The 19,267-nt window shown below is 40.4% G+C and overlaps 2 protein-coding genes and 1 long non-coding RNA gene across 3 annotated transcripts in view; all 3 read right to left on the minus strand.

The window, feature by feature from the left end:
* The window catches only part of LOC139916981 (uncharacterized), an 88,891-nt gene that overhangs the window by 52,829 nt on the left and 16,795 nt on the right, over window positions 1–19,267 (minus strand). The gene's annotated exons all lie outside the window — the stretch shown is intronic.
* On the minus strand, window positions 6,110–12,021 carry LOC139916972 (protein NLRC3-like). Its single transcript, XM_078284938.1, has 10 exons — window positions 11,813–12,021; window positions 11,566–11,682; window positions 11,338–11,472; window positions 11,026–11,104; window positions 10,639–10,867; window positions 8,118–9,921; window positions 7,829–8,002; window positions 7,186–7,359; window positions 7,057–7,103; window positions 6,110–6,855 (listed from the first exon to the last, which is right to left on the minus strand). The coding sequence occupies exons 1-10, from the start codon at window positions 11,971–11,973 to the stop codon at window positions 6,308–6,310; spliced, it is 3,468 nt and encodes a 1,155-aa protein (XP_078141064.1). The 5' UTR covers window positions 11,974–12,021; the 3' UTR covers window positions 6,110–6,307.
* On the minus strand, window positions 14,404–15,070 carry LOC144539495 (uncharacterized). Its single transcript, XR_013504988.1, has 3 exons — window positions 15,002–15,070; window positions 14,836–14,882; window positions 14,404–14,460 (listed from the first exon to the last, which is right to left on the minus strand). It is a non-coding gene; the product is annotated as an uncharacterized LOC144539495 (long non-coding RNA).

Below are 19,267 nucleotides of genomic sequence, written 5' to 3' on the forward strand. Positions count from 1 at the left end.
AATTCTGTATTATTGTCTTCTTAAGTTAAATCAATCAACAGTAAGTATTAATGTGTTGAAGAATAATACAATATAAGATGTAATATAAAGTGTTGAATACAATACCTTTTCATGCTGGAAATAACCTGCTGCCACACCAATAAGTGAAAGTAGACTAGAGATAGATAGATGGATAGATAGATAGAGCGAGAGAGAGAGAGAGAGAGAGAGAGAGATTAATCATTAGCCTACAGACTCTGAGAAACACTCTAATTTGATCTTATTCCTGTCTCATCAGGAAAACTCTGTGTCACATTGCTGGAAATACTTAAATGTAGACTTGGTTTTAAATGGAAGCTGTTGTCTACACATTTATCATTTAATTGTTTGCACGATGACACGGTATATATCGGCTGCTACTGCTGCTTTTGGTAGCTGCTGCTGTTATTGTAGAGGAATTACTATTATTCTTATATTTGTATGCTTTTTAAAAGAAACAGTTTATAAAAAAGAAGTGGTGTTTCATGTAACACGAAACCACAATACAAGATGAAATGTATGACCAAATATATGTGTAGGTCCTATTTTACACTAAGATTAATTAATTTGAAAATTATTGAGCTGATGTATTATTGGGACATAGCCTACATATATCATGAAATCTCCAAAAATAACAATCTTGTACCGAGCCATTATCAAAGACAAGTGATCTGAGAAATAAGTGATGAAATTATTAGCCTGTTATTATGTTATGGAGTTCAATATACTAATATATAAAGAATGTGTTGTTTTTTATTAAGAGAAAATATAAGAGACTAAAATGAAGAGAATTCACCAAATCACGGAGGATTACACTTACTCAAGTTATTCCCATGAATGTCAGTCACTCCACCAGATCACTTATGTTTTGGCCAGGATCTAGAATGTTTTTTTTATTTTAATCTCAATACCTGCTTAAATAAAGGTCACATTAATAAACCAGTGAAATCTGACAGACGCTGTTTATTCTCCTTCTGCAGGCTGCTGTCACATGCTCATAACTTCCGTTTCAGAGTCTAAACCTGTGGGTGGCAGAGAAGTCACAGATCAGGCGGTAAAGTTTTATTATGAGTTTATCAAATGCTGAAATTTAATCACATCTACAGTGAAGTAAAGAGCAAACATCTTTTTTTAGAACAAACAAACGTCTTCATGACTCCAACGTTAACACCCAAATATTGATGTGTTCACAAACTAGAAGCGGGTTATTCGCCTCCATTTCCAACCAGGGCAGTGGATGCCCTGGTTGGAAATGGAGGCGAATACGAACATTTTGTATTATTTGGCTATTGGCGATAAATCAGTCAAAGATCGACGGTAACAGTAGGATTAAAGATATGCTGGGATTTGAGAATAAAACAAACTAAACTGTCATGTAGCCTGGTGGCTATAGGCCTACAATAACTTCTAATGTTGCAAATCCGCCGAGAAGTTAAAGTATTATTCTGCTTTCTAAATAAGTACAGGCGGTAACATTATGATAAAGATATGGTGAGTAAGACTTATTAAAGTAGGTATATAATAAACTGTAATGTAAACTAGGCTACGCGTTACAATATCCTACCTTTCGGTGTAAAATTATCTGCGCCACGATCGATAAGTGAAAGTGAAAGTCAGCAGATTTAACAAGGAAATCAACCCGAGAGAGAGAGAGAGAGAGAGAGAGAGAGAGATGCAGCAGAAAGGGGAGAATAACTCTAATTTCAATATATTCATCTTATATTCATGTTGATCTAAAAGTTCTTTAAAGGAATAGTTCACATGAGGGCATGAGGGTGTGTAGATGATGACAGAATTTTCATTTTTGGGTACTAACTATTCCTTTAATGCAACTGAGCTCGTGACATATTCATCATCCACATTTTGAATGTTCTCAAATATATATATATATTTTTAGAAATCATGACCCCACCCGCGATTCGATATCACAGACAAAATATGACTGAAGCGGTGAGCAAAGCACCTGCAGTAATTCACCTAGATTAATTTACATGAAAAGATATTTAGACCAAAACAGGCAACATTAAACAAACGTCTCCATATCTGAAGAGTAGCCAGATTGTGTCCACTCTATCGTTGCAGTAGTCCCAATGGAAAAGTTGTAGATGTAGAATTCCAGCAAATAGAATTAGGGTTCCTGCACCTGCAGCACTTGGATCCCTAACAATAAAGGTAAAATCAATTGTTATAACAGCCTGTAAAAATGTTTTTCTGATCTGAACTACAGTAAGAAGGTGACTTTACCAGCCTCAGCTCCTCATGCAGGACCTTCTAAAGCCCAGGATCCTGGACAACAAAGGCCCTGTCACCTTTGACCTTTAGCCCAGACTTCAGACTGTCCAGGAAGACACTGAGGTCTCTCCCCAGCCAGGTGAGGAGGGAGCTGAGGAGGCTCCATCCCAGCAAGACTGTGGGTCCTGATGACATGGACCAATCAGCTGTGAGGCTCCTGCAGCTTCTCTTCAGCCTCTCACTGAGCCTGCAGAGGGCGCCACCACTGCAGACAACATCCTGTATCGTCCCCATGTTCAAGAAGGGCTGGTCCAGTGTCCTGAAGCACCACAGAGCAGAGGTCCTAACATCCAGCACATCATGAAGACCTTGGAGAGGTTGTCTTGGATCATCTTAGACCTCCTGTGAGACTCCTGGAGCCTCTGCAGTCTGCTACCAGACTCATATAGGAGTGGATGATGCTTTATCATCTACCTGCTCCACAGGGTTTACTCCCATCTGGATGAAGCTGAAAACACAGTGGGAATCATGTTTCTTGATTTCACCAGTGCTTTAACATTTAATACCATCCAGCTCCTCCTGGATAAATCATGTCACCTACCTCAATAGTGGGAGGATTAGAGGAGGATTGCTGTAGTTTGGTGATAAAGAACTCAGTTTGCTCTCTTCAGTTGTACATAATGTTTCTTTTTCAGGTGAATTAGTGTTTGATACAGTAGATGTATCTCACACGTTGTGACTAGTGGTGTGTTTGTCCTCCCATTTAGCAGCAGAAGCACAGTGATGAAGCTCTTAGTGAAATTACGATGTAGACAGTGTTTTTACATGGCATTAATATTTCAGTATTATTCTGGATTATTCAGTTTAAGAGTTGGCATGTGTAAATGTCATATTTCTGATGAGCACATACCCTGCTTTTTACAAACTTGAATACTGGCTAGCTGGGATATGCTGATATTAGCTGATGCATGTAAACACTGGATCCTGTTAACTGTTGGTTTATATTGTTTATAATGTTTAAATTCTGTTTCCATAGTAATACTCCAACTATTCTGCTGTTCCATGTGGATGTTCTTGTTAGGATATGGATACACATGTAAACAAGTCTATCGCCACTTTGATTATCAGGGATATAAGCTAGCATCCTGAATACTACCTGTGAATACTAACTCTGTATGATGTGTTATACAGTCGTTTCTTTGTAAGTCCAGAAGGGGGAGCTACTGAGCTTTGACAAGAAATGTTTCCTGTAACTGCCCTTAACCGAGTCTTATAGGTACAATAGTACAACAATATAGACCACTTATACAGACTGCCTACCACATTTGTCATATGACTCATGTAGGCCTAAAGGCAGGAAAATATACTTTTGAACATACCCCTTTTACTTTCAGAGCAAAAACAAAATGAAGAGCAACAATATAAAACTGCAGAAAGCCAGTCAGCCTGCACACATGCTGTAGTCAGTACAATCCACAAGAGGGCGACCTCACTCCACACAAAGACCTCAACCAAGAGATCCCATTATCCCAAATGTTACCTGAACAAACATTTCAGATGCTTTCCAGAAAAATGTGTGCATGTTACTCTCACTGTCAGACATTTTATTCAGTGAGTAAGATATTGTTGGATGTTTTTATCCAAGGATGGTCAGTCAGTGGCAGCTGTGTTTTACAGATCGAATATTTTAAGACAGTAAAAGGCTTGTAAAATCGACTTGCAGTTTGAATGACAGGTGAAGAAAGTTCCAAAATTGTGTAAACTGGGTTAAATAAAGTCTACAGAGGCTTCCATATAAAATTCATATTTATTAAACCTGGAGTAATCAAGTCTTGTTTATTTTGTATTCAGTCTTGTTCATTTATATTGCCCTTTATCACAAGCATGTCTCAAAGGGCTTTACATAGCATGATATACATGTCATATACATACTACATCACATATCATATACATCCTACACTATGTCATATACATACTTCATATACATCATTAATAGGTACAATAGTACAACAATACAGACCACTTCCATCTTCAGTGCATTAACCTCTGTAGGTTCAGGTTAAAACTGAAACATTTTTATCAACTGGTCACATTTTCTATGCTAAATGTTTTCCATTAAACTTACAAGTAGCTGCATGTGTCTGATACGCAGAATGGAGTACAAAAAAAGAAAAAGAAAAACAGGATATTACTTTTAAATGTAATGGACTAACCCAGGTTCTCTAAAGAAGGAATTACATAAATTGGTTGGTTCAATCAATTTAGGCGATGTGAATCAATGTTACTTGACCCTGTGAGCAATGATTACATATTAAATATAATAAATTGTGCTTAAAACTGTGATCATTTAAAAAGAAGACCAAACAATGTTCATTTCTGTGAAAGCGTTAAAAAAATAAAATAAAGTAAACTAGCAGTACTAGTTTGGGTAGCCTAGCCTGGTAAGTTTTGGAGCATTATTGTTCATTTCCCCTGTTAGGTATAGCAGCGTTTCCTCTTTGGGTTTCGCTGGTTTCCTTTTGGTAGTGTTGTGACCAACGTGGAAGGAGCAGCTGTCCCGGGAGCACATCCCTGGTCTCGAGAGGGTTGTCGGCTTGCTGATTGCTTTTCTCGCACCAGCGGGTTTTAGTGCATAAATACCCACCACAAGTAGTCACATGAAGACTAGGGTTGTATTTAGCTAGTTAACTGTTAGGTAGCTAGTGGGGAAGCTCCGTTTGGGTAGGCTGCCCGAACCATGTCTGCTGGGTGCCCTGTAGGCTAGTCTGTAGCCATGTTTTGGTCCTTTTGGTTTTTCTTTGTAATTAGACTTCTTCTTGTAGCTCTGTTTTGTGGTTGATTTGTGGCTAGTGTTGAGGATTGGGCAATTTTGGCTTGGGTAAGCATGAGCTATGATGGCTTTAGATATTGCTAATGTTAATGGCTTACAGTTGGTAAGTGCTTTCCTGAAGGCTTGTAAGTTACCTGCTCTTGTTATAACAGTTTGGTCTTTGTGTGTGCCAGTGTCATCTTTGTAACATGCTGGTGTGGCCAGTACTACGCTTTGTTTGGGTAACACTGTGTTACCTTAGGTTGTACTAGGGATGTGCAGCCTTTTGATTAGCGTTTTGGGTGCTGCTATGGCACTGGTTTTGGTGTTTGTGTTGCCACAGTGTCAGTAGGACTACTGTCAGTAGTTGGGTGTCCTACTTTGGAGCAGTCTTGTTAGATGAACTATGCACACCTGTGGGCAATTCCAGGTCATGAGACTGTGGTTGCGGCCAATTGTTTGAGCAGGGTACATGGGCTTGGAAGCAGTCTCTTGGTGAGCCAGAAAACCTAGCAAGTGAGTTGGAGAACGTTGTTGCCGTGATCTTCTCCCGAACTTAGGTGACGACAGTGGGAGTGTATTAGTGAATTGCTCATATCTGTGTCTACGGAAGTCTACTGCTGTGCAGTCTCCCCTGTTTGTTCTTCAATCATACAACCTCAACATTCGCCATATTAAAGGGACGGACAACATGGTGGCCGTCTGTGTTGTCCCAGCCCTGAAGCCTAAATGAAATGTTGTCTGTTTCCTGCTTTGTCTCCTGTGCTGTTCTTCTCTTCCACTTAAACTGCTACCTAGGCAGCGAGGTCTGCTAAGGATGCGGAAGAAGCGGCAGGCGGGCTGGAGAAATTAATATGTATTTTGTAAACTTGTTTTGTTTACTTGTGTTACAGGGGTTCTGTTCTTTTGGTTTGATGTAGTTTGTGTTTGTTTACCCTTTAGTTTTAGTTCATCATCAAATCATTGTTTTAACTTTTACTTTTACTTTACTTACAACTTGAGCCAGGTTGTAACATGGTTAAATATCTCAATCATTTCCTTTTCCAAATAAAATGTCCCTGATCTTGTACATATGTGTGTTAAGAATACACTCTACAGTGATAAATAAATCATGTTTGTTTACAATAAAATGAGTAGTACACATATATGCAAATACGTGTGTGTGATCGTGTCCAGACTGAAATATTGTTTCAGAAGTTGTCATTGGTCAGGAATGTGAGTGTTTCTCCACACAGGAGGCAAGTCTCCCTACTCTATCTGACAAAGAGACACTGAGGAATCAAACAACTCTAACCTCAACCTAAACCTAAACCCAGGGTAGAGGGGTTCAGTGAATGTGGAGTGGAAGGTGTGGAGGTGGATCAGTGTGTCAGAGGAGACTCTGTAGAAGGACAGAGAACCAGCAGACCAGTCCAGATACACTCCTACTCTGTCAGAGCCAGAGGAGGAGATACATGTGTCTATTGTTATGTTTTTGTGACAGACAGAGTAACTATTACCAGAGCAGTTGAGACTCCAGGACATGTCATTCCCTCCAAGCCAGCTGCCAACACCCTCTCCTGTCCTTGTGAGCCCTCTGTATGTCACTCCTATATCAACTCTTCCTTTCCACTCTACCTCCCAGTAACAGCGACCAGTCAGACCATTTCTACAGAGCAGCTGTGGCCAGTAGTTAAATCTCTCTGGGTGATCAGGATATGGCTGCTCCTCTCTCACCTTTGACACATTTCTGTTGTCTTCAGACAGAGAGAGGTTCCTGTTTGCTGTGTTTGGGTCCAGTGTGAGTTCACAGGCATCTGATGGGAAGAACAAGACATAATAGTGGTGTATTAACCTGAATAAACCTGTTCTATTAAATATTTGTTGATTTATTGAGAGTTTGACTGTTAATTTCTTAAAGGTTTCATAATGACACATTATATCAGCCATCATCTTTATTCACAGTAGGAAAACTTTCCATCTAAATAGTAAAATGTTTGTTTTCATAAATAACTTACACTTTCTCAGACCTGATTTCAACCACTGTCCTCCACCATGGTCCAGACTGGGGATGGATAAACAAAGTCAAACCAGCATACATACTTTGGGCATTAAATAGCCTTAGCCTCTGGCTAGCTTCTCCATACCTGAGAGAGTCCAGTCTCCAGTGTGGATCCTCCCGTCCAGCAGAGAGCAGCTTCACTCCTGAGTCTCCTGGATGATTGTAGCTCAGGTCCAGCTCTCTCAGATGGGAGGGGTTGGAGCTCAGAGCTGAGGCCAGAGAAGCACAGCCTTCCTCTGTGAGCAGACAGCCTGACAACCTACACACACACACACACACACACACACACACACACACACACACACACACACAAGCAGTGAACAGCTACACATTGAACTCCTTGATTAAAACAAGTTACGTTGTCGTAAACATAATGCTCTGAAATTAGTTGTGATAGTGAAGTCGGAAAAAAATAACTGTAGCAAAAACTGTAATTGCCACCCAATGATCTGCTTAGTGTTTTCATTTGGTCCAACCGAAAAGTTCTTGGATCAATTTGCTGGAGAAATATTAGAAGTCTTAGAAGTTCTTTCTTTTAAGTCTCAAAAAAAGGAAAAAGGCAGAAAGAAGGGAAATAATGAAATATCCTCATAAAAAGTAATTCACAGAGGATAGAAATTTTAGTGTAAAAGTTTGGTACCACAAGTTTTTTTAAAATAACAAAAATTAACCTGCATTTAAAGAAAGATTTAAATGGTCATCTGTTGAACAGGTTCATGAATACTGACCTGAGAGTTTCCAGCCTACAGTGTGGACTCTCCAGTCCAGCAGAGAGCAGCTTCACTCCTGAATCCTGCAGGTCGTTGTTACTCAGGTCCAGCTCTCTCAGACTAGAGGACTGGGAGCTGAGAACTGAGGCCAGAGCTTCACAGCTTCTCTCTGACAGCTTACAGCCACTCAGCCTGAAAAGTATAATTGATAAGACAGAAACAATCATTTTGGATATATTTATTTTAACATCAGAAAAAAAATGACATATTTAATATATTTTATCTGTCCAGTTATCTATGCACCTACAGAGATATTTTGGAGGCTTTGACCACTGGCAGCAGCCTCAGAAGACCCTCCTCTGAAGCAGAGTATTTCGTCAGGTCAAACACATCCAGCTCTTTTTCTGATGACAGTAAGATGAAGACCAGAGCCGACCACTGAGCAGGGGAGAGTTTGACTGTGGAGAGACTTCCTGATCTCAGGTACTGTTGGATCTCCTCCACTAGAGAACGGTCATTCAGCTCATTCAGACAGTGGAACAGATTGATGCTTCTCTCTGGAGAGGGATTCTCCCTGATCTTGTCCTTGATGTACTGGACTGTTTCCTGATTGGTCTGTGAGCTACTTCCTGTCTGTGTCAGCAGGCCTCGTAGGAGAGTCTGATTGGTCTCCAGTGAAAGACCCAGGAGGAAGCGGAGGAACAAGTCCAGGTGTCCATTTGGACTCTGTAAGGCCTTGTCCACAGCACTCTGGTAGAGGTGTTTTACGCTAGAGCTGTTTCTTAACAGTGTAGACCACCAGGATGTTGATTGTGGTTCTGACAGTAGATTGACATCAGTGTTGATGAATGACAGAGAGACATGAACAGCAGCCAGAAACTCCTGAATGCTCAGATGGACAAAGCAGAACACCTTGTCCTGGTACAGCCCACGCTCCTCTTTAAAGATCTGTGTGAACACTCCTGAGTACACTGAGGCTGCTCTGATATCAATGCCACACTCTGCCAGGTCTGCTTCATAGAAGATCAGGTTGCCTTTCTCCAGATGCTCAAAAGCCAGTTTTCCCAGAGACTGGATGATCTTCCTGGTCTCTGAAGTCCAGGGTGGATCTGTCTCAGCTCTCCCATGATACTTCACATTGCCTTGTATGGACTGAACCACCAGGAAGTGGATGTACATCTCAGTCAGGGTCTTGGGCATCTCTCCTCTCTCATCTGTTTTCAACACATGCTCCAGAACTGTAGCAGTGATCCAGCAGAAGACTGGGATGTGGCACATGATGTGGAGGCTTCGTGAAGTCTTGATGTGGGAGATGATTCTGCTGGCCAGCTGCTGATCTCTGAATCTCTTCCTGAAGTACTCCTTCTTCTGTGGGTCAGTGAAGCCTCTCACCTCTGTCACCACGTCAACACACTCAGGAGGGATCTGATTGGCTGCTGCAGGTCGTGTGGTTATCCAGAGGCGAGCAGAGGGAAGCAGTTCCCCCTTGATGAGGTTTGTCAGCAGCACGTCCACTGAGGTTGACTCTGTAACATCAGTCCAGATCTCGTTGTTCTGGAAGTCTAGAGGAAGTTGACACTCATCCAGACCGTCAAAGATGAACACAACCTGGAACTTGTCAAACCTGCAGATTCCTGCTGCTTTGGTCTCAATAAAGAAGTGATGAAGAAGTTCCACCAAGCTGTACTTTTTCCCTTTCAGCAAATTCAGCTCTCTGAAAGTGAATGGAAATGTGAACTGTATATCCTGGTTGGCTTTGTCTTCAGCCCAGTCCAGAGTGAACTTCTGTGTTAAGACTGTTTTCCCAATGCCAGCCACTCCCTTTGTCATCACTGTTCTGATTGATTTATCTCTTCCAGGTAAGGGTTTAAAGATGTCTTCACAGTTGATTGTTGTTTCTGGTCTTGCTGGTTTCCTGGATGCTGTTTCAATCTGTCTGACCTCATGTTCATCATTGACCTCTCCACTCTCTCCCTCTGTGATGTGGAGCTCTGTGTAGATCTGATTCAGAAGTGTTGGGTTTCCTGCTTTAGCAATCCCCTCAAACAAACACTGAAACTTCTCCTTCAGATTAGATTTGAGTTTACGTTGGCAACCATCAGGAACAGATTCTGAATGAAGAAACAGCAAATAACATCAATGGGTGAATGTTATGGTGAATATGACAAATGTGAATATTTTTGGGTGAATGTATGTATTCCCACTCCATGGTATCTATTCATTGCATCACTGATGGACAGACAGGTCTGTGTGTGCAGCCTAATGTGAAAGGCAACTATTGCGCCCTTAAACTTATTCTGGGGGTTCACTTCAGTAATATTAGTCTGTTAAACACATCTCAAGCGCTTAATTACTAATTCTTGTTTATCTTTATGATTTATCCATTATTAAGTGGCTTTGATATTTCCCACACTACTTATGGTGTTAAGCGTATAAAGTATCCCGCTTGTATTCCACCCATTACTTTGTGGCTTTCCATGGGAGGGCACCAGCAAGCTACATATCATCATCTCAACATCTATATTCATGTGCATAATCTAATGCCTAGTACTGTTTAACCCCCTGCAAAGAAATAATATACAAACAAGCTGAACTGCATCATCTGCCTCTGTCATTACTCATGGTCGCCAGTGAGTGGGACTCCATAGAGCTAGCATCCTCTCAGCATTGAGATTCTTTTCAATTGTGCTAATTCACCATTTAATATGGAGTTGTATAGACGTCCCTTGAGAAATATCAACATTTATAACAGTGTGGAAATGTAACCATCTCCCATTTTCCCACCATTTCCTCTTTACATCATGCTGAACCTGTTAAAAGCCTCTTACTGCACTCCAAAGAGTCAGCCAGCTCCTCCTTCTTCATTCTCCTCAGGAAGTGCAGTGTGATGTTCAGAAGTGCCTCTCTGCTGCTCCTCCTCTGTTCTTTCTCCTCACCATCCACCACCTCCTCATCCTCCCTCTGCCTCTCTAAGCATTCTGGGTAATCTGGACTCAGAACCCTCTGGAACCTCTTCAGCTCATCCTTCACAAAAGTGATGATGTTCTCCTCAAGCAGCTGGAACAGAATAGTATATCAATTAAATGTATATTATTAAAGTTGTGGAACACAACATCAAAACTATCTTGCATACATTCAAAGGCAGAAATGACCAGAATTTGTTGTTTTGCATTTAATGTAGCTGAAGTAAAATGTGTTGTTGTACATTAACACACCATGAATATGGAGTCCAGGTCTTTTTGATGCTCCTGGGCAGACTGACCACTGGGAACCTCTGAACTCTTCAGATGGACTCTGCAGAGGAAACATGATGGATTAGGTCTCGGTCTCCAGATATCAACACACACACACACACACACACACACACAAACACACACACAGATCCTAGAAGAAACACAAGATTTGATCATTTGATGTGATTTGAGTATTTGTTTTTAAATAGGAAACTAAATCAATAAAAAGAGCCAGACCAAATCTATATATTATAACTTCTTACCTCCGCTCAGTAGAGTCAGATAAGAACATACTCATTTGTTTTCAAGTCTTGCCTTTGTTCAGTAGAATGGTGTTCATCTTTGAAGGCAAATGGCAGCTCCATAGACCAGTCACTCTTCATGGACACACAGCTGGGTACAGGGGAGTCTGGTCTCTCCTGCTGGACTCTGGTAGAAAGGAAGGATCCCCACCATCATTAAAATCCATGTTCTGTGGATGTTTAGTTGTTGTTTTTTATTATCTATTTCATACATTTTCACCTCTGCACAGTAGACTGATTTCCATCTCTAAAGTTTAAGGGCTCAGAAATAGAGTGGTCACTCTTCATGGACACACAGCTGGGTTCAGGGGAGTCTGGTCTCTCCTGCTGGACTGGGCTTCAACACAACAGAGACAGAGAGAGAGAGACAGAGAGACCTTTTACTCTGAATAATGAAGGTGTAATGATTTTACTGCTGAGCTCTGAGATGGAGAACAGTCATGGACAGTTAGAGTTCCTCATCTTACCTCTCAGCTTTGGTCTGGCTGTCATGTTCCCCAGACAGAGTGGTTTTAGAGGGAGGGAGCCCCTCCTCTCTCTCCTCAGACTGACTCATAGCAGAGTGAACACCTTTACAGAAACACAGCCAACATCCCAACCTGTGGTCAGAAACCTGTGGCAGAGACATCACAAAGCAGGTAATGTAGTTCTACTATTTGTCCATTAGATGGTGCACATTAACCACATCATCTACTGTGAACTGAGTAACCCCAGCACACAGACATAATGCATAGAGCTACAGCAATTGTATCTCTTTAAAATTCAGTGACACAGAGAGAGAATGTCAGTTTAGATCTAAAATATGACTTGACACAAACTGAGAGCTACAATATAAAAATAAGAATGTTTATTGCTGAGGTGGACCATAACAGGAGATGAAACGCTTATTCTATCAAGAGATTTTAATGCCTTTTTTTTTTTTTTTTTTTTAACATCGCAGTTCATGTGACTGTTATTGTATGGTGACGTAGGCTACACTGTTGCGCTGTAGTTGCTTTCCCGTTATGCAACTTCCTGCAGCTCTCCCTTGAAAGAGAGTCAGTCGCCCTCTCAGTGAAAACTAGCCTGGCTAAGTAAATATAATACACGAAAAGATAGTTTCCACAGTATTGATGAAGCATCATCAGTGTGGAACTTGTCTGAGGACTCTTATTTTAAGTTATTTTAGAGGTCTGTCCTGTTAAACACTACGCCACCTCTTAGGACATCAAACCGTTACATTTATATTACGTTTTGTCAAAAAGCGCATTTTTGCATCATTGGCAGTGCAAGTGAGTCAAAAGAGTTTTCCATACACGACTTTAACCTTAACACCCAAACACTCATAGCCTACGTTGGAAACCTGTTAGAAAAGTGTTGAGCTGTGGTCAGAAAAATACGCATACACCGCGGCCGAGTTGGAGATTCCTCTAATATAGGCCTACAGTGAGCTAACGGTAGGCGGTGACAGAAAAGGCATGCTGAGATAGTCATACACTGTAAACTGTAATGTAAACTGTTGATTACTGTACCTTCTCCTGTTATAGTTAACTGCGCCACGCCGATGACTTGAAAGTAGCCTAGTCCTTAAAATAGAGACGGGGTCGGTCGGTCCGTGGAGGGAACGATGGGGCGGGGGTCCGAGTTGCGGGGGTGGGGCAAAAAAGGTTAAGATTATATTATTTAATTCTGTGTCCTGGATCATATTTACTCAGAAGTAGGTTAATATTTCCCGTTTCCCATGATCAATAGAGAGCTGATCAGTGGTGACAGTGGATCCCAGGGCAGCTGATGTTGTTGCTGCTGAACTGATATGGAGGAGAGTTTGATGAACAGTGGAAATGTTCTATACCAAAGTGAAGCATCATATTAAACACACTGTTTGTGGAAGTACACAAATCCTCTCCTTTAATTCAAACTGCCCAGATACAAAAGTCCTCAAAACAATGAAAACAAAATATCTCCATTTAATTGTGAAAACATTAAAAGTATCACCATTAAATGCACTGTAAGCATCAAAAGTAATAGTACAGTTAAATGTCCTGTCCTTGTGGGAAGTTTTCCATCCTCAGTGCATTAACCTTAAGGATTTTCATCAACTGATCACATTTTCTATGCTAAATGATTTTCATCAATTGCATGTGTCTGATACACAGAGAGAAGGAAAGAAAAGTTAAAAAATATAAACAGGATATTTACTATTAAATGTGGCCTAGTGGACTTTCTCCAAAGTCTCCGAACTCCAAATCATCTTTTGACAATTTCCCTATAATACAGTTTTAAAAATATCAGTAAAACAAAATACATGTTTAGCTTGGAGTGGCGAGATGAATAAAATACCAAATAAAATAAAGTACAAGATATTTTAACCTGTCAGTCATCAACAAATGACTTTAAGATGAACAACAACAATCAGATTTTTTTCTGGTAGCATATCTCATTAATTTCATTTTCTAAATAAAATATCCATGATCTTGCACACGTGTGATGTTAAAACCCTGTTCAGTAACCCAACACACAGAATACATCCAATTTACAGTAAAATGAGTAGTAAACCTATATGAACACACACACACATTAATATTCTCAGTTTAAGATAAGTGTGTGTGCATGTATGTGTGTGTTTGTGTGATTCTGTACGGAGAGAACTATCATTTCTCCAGCTGTCACGGGGCAGCAGGGTGAGTGTTCTTCCACACAGCAGGGGGCTCTCCCTCCTCTATCTGACAGATCACTGAGGAGCCAAACGACCCTAACGTTAAACCAAATCCAAAGCTTAACCCTAAACCCAGGGTAGAGGGGTTCAGTGAATGTGGAGTGGAAGGTTTGGAGGTGGATCAGTGTGTCAGAGGAAACTCTGTAGAAGGACAGAGAGCCAGCAGACCAGTCCAGATACACTGCTACTCTGTCAGAGTCAGAGGAGGAGATACGTATGTCTGTTCTTCTGTTATTGTGCCAAGCAGAGTAACTATTACCAGAGCAGAAACCTCTCCTCTCCACTCTGCCTCCCAGTAACAGCGCCCAGTCAGACCATTTCTACACAGCACCTGTTTTGAGATGTCAAATCTCTCTGGGTGATCAGACAGAAAGAGGTTTCTGTGTGCTGTGTTTGGGTCCAGTGTGAGTTCACAGGCATCTGAAGGGGAGAACAAGACACAATACAGCAGTTTTTCCATCTAATAAACATGTTCTATACATTATTTGTTTATTAACAGTTTGACTTTTCGTTTCTTAACACTTGTTTTTGGTTGGTGTAACCTTTAATCCCAAAATGCTTCATGTATAATCTTACCTGCCTTAAATCAATGCTCCCCAGTCAGTGGTTCATAGTTATAGCAGGGAAACATCATCATGCTTGTTTGATTTAGTGACAGAAGAAGCTGTTGAACTATTTGTACTGTGCCTTATTGTGTTTTATTCTTGAATTCAACAGTGCAACTACACTATCTGAATAGTTGAATGTGTGTAGCTTTGTTTTCACAAATTAAACACACATTAAAGACACACTTACACTTCCTCAGACCTGATTTCAACCTCTGGACTCCACCATGGTCCAGACTGGGAGGGAGGGGGGTAAAAAGAAAAAAAAAAAAGTCAGGAGCAGCATATTATCTTTGGTAATGGACACATGGGCTTTTAATAAACTCCCATATAAATGATAGCAAGCCTCCCCATACCTGAGAGAGTCCAGTCTCCAGTGTGGATCCTCCAGTCCAGCAGAGAGCAGCTTCACTCCTGAGTCTCCTGGATGATTGTAGCTCAGGTCCAGCTCTCTCAGATGGGAGGGGTTGGTTTCACATCTTGTTCCCCTGTACCTACATATATGTATTGGTACGTACTGTAATGGTACACCGTTAGTACAAAAGATTACACCGTAACACCGGAGTAATTACGCTGTATGTTGCGGGCTGTAATCTAAAGCGTTACCCAACATTGCAATCAAATATATAAATAAGAGTAGGTAAAATTAACTTAAAAATACAAACAGAAAAATTGTGATTTTGCTGTTAAAAAATATACAGTATATACGGTATACGTAGCCTATATACAGATAAGTAAAGATAACTTAAAATAAAAATAGAAAAATGTGGACATTGCAGTTAAAAAATATAAATACAAATAAGTGAGAGCTGTGTAAACTGCAGCATCTCTCTCTCTCTGTGCTTCTCTCTCTCTCTCTCTCTCTGTGTTTCTCTCTGTCTCTCCAATTTTTTTTTTCAATTCAATGGTGCTTTATTGGCATGATAAAATTCACAACAACAATGTGAACAATGTGAGACAAGTAAAATAAAAGTAGGCTACTACGCTGATATTACTACTACTACTACTACAACTCTAACATCAATTACCTGCAAATGTAAACACTCTGTCTCAGTTTGTGGAATATGCAAACATATATTTTGCTGACGTCAGGGAGTCTTCTGAAATTTGGGTGGATCTGTTAAATTTTTGGGTGATATGAATTTGTAATTGGGTTTCATTTAGGGACATATGTTAATGAAGTGCAGCTCTGTCTCCACCACTCCCGTATGGCAGTGTGAGCACAGCCTTCCTCTTTCGGTCAAGTAGCCTATATCTGTAACTGCGACCTTGTACGGTGACGTGTTGAACTTGGAAGGGTCAAGCGTGGTGACGTAAAAACACGGGCGAGGTCAAACGTCAGTCAGTTTTTGCCGTGGTTTTTATTAGATTCATTGCCGTCTGCTGGTTGTCTGTCGTCATTGCAGATCATGATATTGACAGGTGTTTGACAGGTACAGGCCGGACATATGTAGAAAAAAAACAACAACTTTTCTTTAGATTATTTGGTCATTTTTTTTCCTCGGTCAAGCAAAATATTTAAAGAAAAAGAAGAAGCGCCTATATCTGATAGTTCTTTAAAAAGTTCTCTCCTTTCTTCTGGTATTTTCACACTGAAGTAGAACATGAGCGACTGTCTCTGGACTAACACTTTAACAAGACTAGTTTTTCTGTGGCTGAGGCTGAGTTCACTGAGTCTCTCTTTCTCAATTCAATTCAATTTGCTTTATTGGCATGACAGTTTACAAACAATGTTGCCAAAGCATGAAGGTACAGAGTGTGTGTGTGTGTGTGTGTGTCTCTCTCTCTCTCTCTCTCTCTCTCTCTGGGAGCAAAAATCTGAATGAAGACAATTATTCCTGTTAGCCAAGGCTTTCTTAATACTTGCAAACAGTTTTTGTTTTGTCAGTATTTGTTTTTTTTACCATTTTCCTCATTAATTGAAAGCCAACATGCTGCCACACAGCAGAGTTCAAACTTGACAGAGCGTCCTCAGTTTCAGTTTTGCTTGAATGCAGCTGGGCTCACTGGAGGTGTGATGACCCGAGATAAAACTGACTAGACTTGTGCTCTCTAGTCTTCAAACGATGCAAAAGAGAAAAGACCATTCTGAATGTAATTTATTTGATAACAAACAGCTGAAATCACAAACATTTTCTGAACTCCGCTATGTATTTTGTTAATTTTTGTAGTGCATGTAGTGCAAATGTGTGTCACAAACGTTCATTACATTCCTATCACTCAGTGTATATTTGTTATTTTACAGTCAGGAATGATCACAACAGCAGAAGTGATATATCCTGTAATGGAAACCTTGTAATGAATCAGTCCACTGTGTTTCTGTAAAGGTGTTCGCTCTACTATGAGTCTGTCTGAGGAGAGAGAGGAGGGGCTCCCTCCCACTAAAACCACTCTGTCTGGGGAACATGACAGCCAGACCAAAGCTGAGAGGTAAGATGAGGATCTCTAACTGTCCATGACTGTTCTCCATCTCAGAGCTCAGCAGTGAAATCATTACAGCATCATTATTCAGAGTAAAAGCTCTGTCTCTGTTGTGTTGAAGCCCAGTCCAGCAGGAGAGACCAGACTCCCCTGTACCCAGCTGTGTGTCCATGAAGAGTGACTGGTCTATGGAGCCACCTTGAAATTTTAAAGATAAACATCTTTCTGAAAATATGTAAGTCATTATTTTAGTATGTTAGCATTAGTAAGAAAGTAAAATTGTCTTCTTAATAAGGACACAGATACCTTCACTGTGTTCATAATGTTTCTATCAGGATCCAGCAGGAGAGACCAGACTTCCCTGAAAGTTGGAATTTAATGCTTTAGGCTCAAAAGCTTAAAAGTAACTAAACCCCAACCAAATATGTGGTCAAATCTCTAATGGTGTCAGGCTGTTTTACTGAGTTGTTTAACCAGAAGTTGATGAACTGAACATCATATGATGAACTGAACATCATATGAACATTCACTCTGATTCATAAATTCAGTGTGAACGGAGCTGCTGAGAAGCTGAGGAATATTGTTTAATGTTGAATGGAGGATATGAGTGACGCCGTCTGGAAAATCACTCATATGGAAGGTTATGAAGGTTATTTGTTCATTATCAAAGAGATTATGCTATCTGACTTTATTTATCCCCCCCAGTGTGGACCATGATGCAGTGCGGTGGTTGAAACCAGGTCTGAGGAAGTGTAAGTGTGTATTTAGTTTGATTCATGAAAACAAAGCAGCACATTCAGTTTCTATTTAAATAGAAAGCTCATGTGTGACATCTATTCATTCAAATCGTACTCTGAAAAAAGATGGCTGACAAAATGTGTCGTCATGAAACTGAAGAAATGAACAGTCAATCTGTTAATAAATCAACCAATAATAAACACAACAGGTGTATTAGATGAGAAGCTGCTGCTGTATTGTGTCTTATTCTCCCCATCAGATGCCTGTGAACTCACAGTGGACCCAAACACAGCAAACAGAAACCTCTTCCTGTCTGAAGACAACAGAAAGGTGACAAAGAGACGGGGGCAGCCACATTCTGATCACCCAGAGAGATTTGACCACAGGAACCAGCTGCTGTGTAGAAAGAGGAAAGGAAGGGTCGATATAGGAGTGGCATACAGAGGAATCAGTAGGAGAGGAAGGGATGTTGACTGCTGGCTTGGAGGGAATGAAAAGTCCTGGAATCTGATCTGCTATGATGATCGTTACTCTGTCTGTCACAATAACAGAAAAACACTCATACGTATCCCCTCTGACTCTGACTCTAACAGAGTCGCAGTGTATCTGGACTGGCCTGCTGGCTCTCTGTCCTTCTACAGAGTCTCCTCTGACACACTGATCCACCTCCACACCTTCCACTCCACATTCACTGAACCCCTCTACCCTGGGTTTGGGTTCTGGTCTGTGTCTGGGTTTGGTTCCTCAGTGTCTCTTGTCAGATAGAGGAGGGAGAGAGAAACACTCAGACTGCTGACCAAAGACAGCTGCTGAACAGGATCACACACACACACACACACACACACACACACACACACATCTTAATGTAAGAATAGTAATGTTTGTATTTTCATGTGTATTTACTACTTATTTTACTGTAAACAAACATGATCCATCAGTCAGTGTAAACAGAGTGTATTCTGTGTGTTGGGTAACTGAACAGGGTTTTAACAACACACACGTACAAGAACGTGAACATTTTAGTGTGAAAATTAATGAGATATTAAACCAGACAGAATTAAGGTATTCTTGTTAGTCCAAGTCTTGTTGAGGTTAAAATATCTTTCTTTTGCAACTTTGTTTTATTTGGTATTTTATCTAGTTTTCTAGAATTGTTTCTCAGAATTAAAGTTTCGCCTAAATGATGAACAATACTTATTGCTGACAAAATGTAGTACATATTGTACATATTGTCATGTAATGTAATAATTGCCCTAAAATAAACCAATATTGTTCTTGTTCTGTTGTTTTATAAGTTGTGAGTCCTTTAATCTCAAAATCAAGGAAAATGTAATGTATGACTGTCATTGATTTACATCGTCAAATTGGCTCTCAAGTGTGACATCATTTTTTAGCCCAAAAAGGAGTAAAATGATGTTAAAGCCTTTAACTGCGTTCAACACTAATTAAATATTGACTGTTTC

The sequence above is a fragment of the Centroberyx gerrardi genome, chromosome 7 (genome assembly GCF_048128805.1).
Source record: "Centroberyx gerrardi isolate f3 chromosome 7, fCenGer3.hap1.cur.20231027, whole genome shotgun sequence".
Classification (NCBI taxonomy): domain Eukaryota; kingdom Metazoa; phylum Chordata; class Actinopteri; order Beryciformes; family Berycidae; genus Centroberyx; species Centroberyx gerrardi.

Bases quoted from the DNA above. Each gene is read 5' to 3' on its own strand.
- LOC139916972 (XM_078284938.1), bottom strand. From the start codon at position 11,973: ATGTCTCTGCCACAGGTTTCTGACCACAGGTTGGGATGTTGGCTGTGT. The intron at 11,683-11,812 runs GTAAGATGAGGA...GTTGTGTTGAAG, and splicing joins AGCCAGACCAAAGCTGAGAG to CCCAGTCCAGCAGGAGAGAC. The intron at 11,473-11,565 runs GTGAAAATGTAT...CCTTTCTACCAG, and splicing joins AATCAGTCTACTGTGCAGAG to AGTCCAGCAGGAGAGACCAG.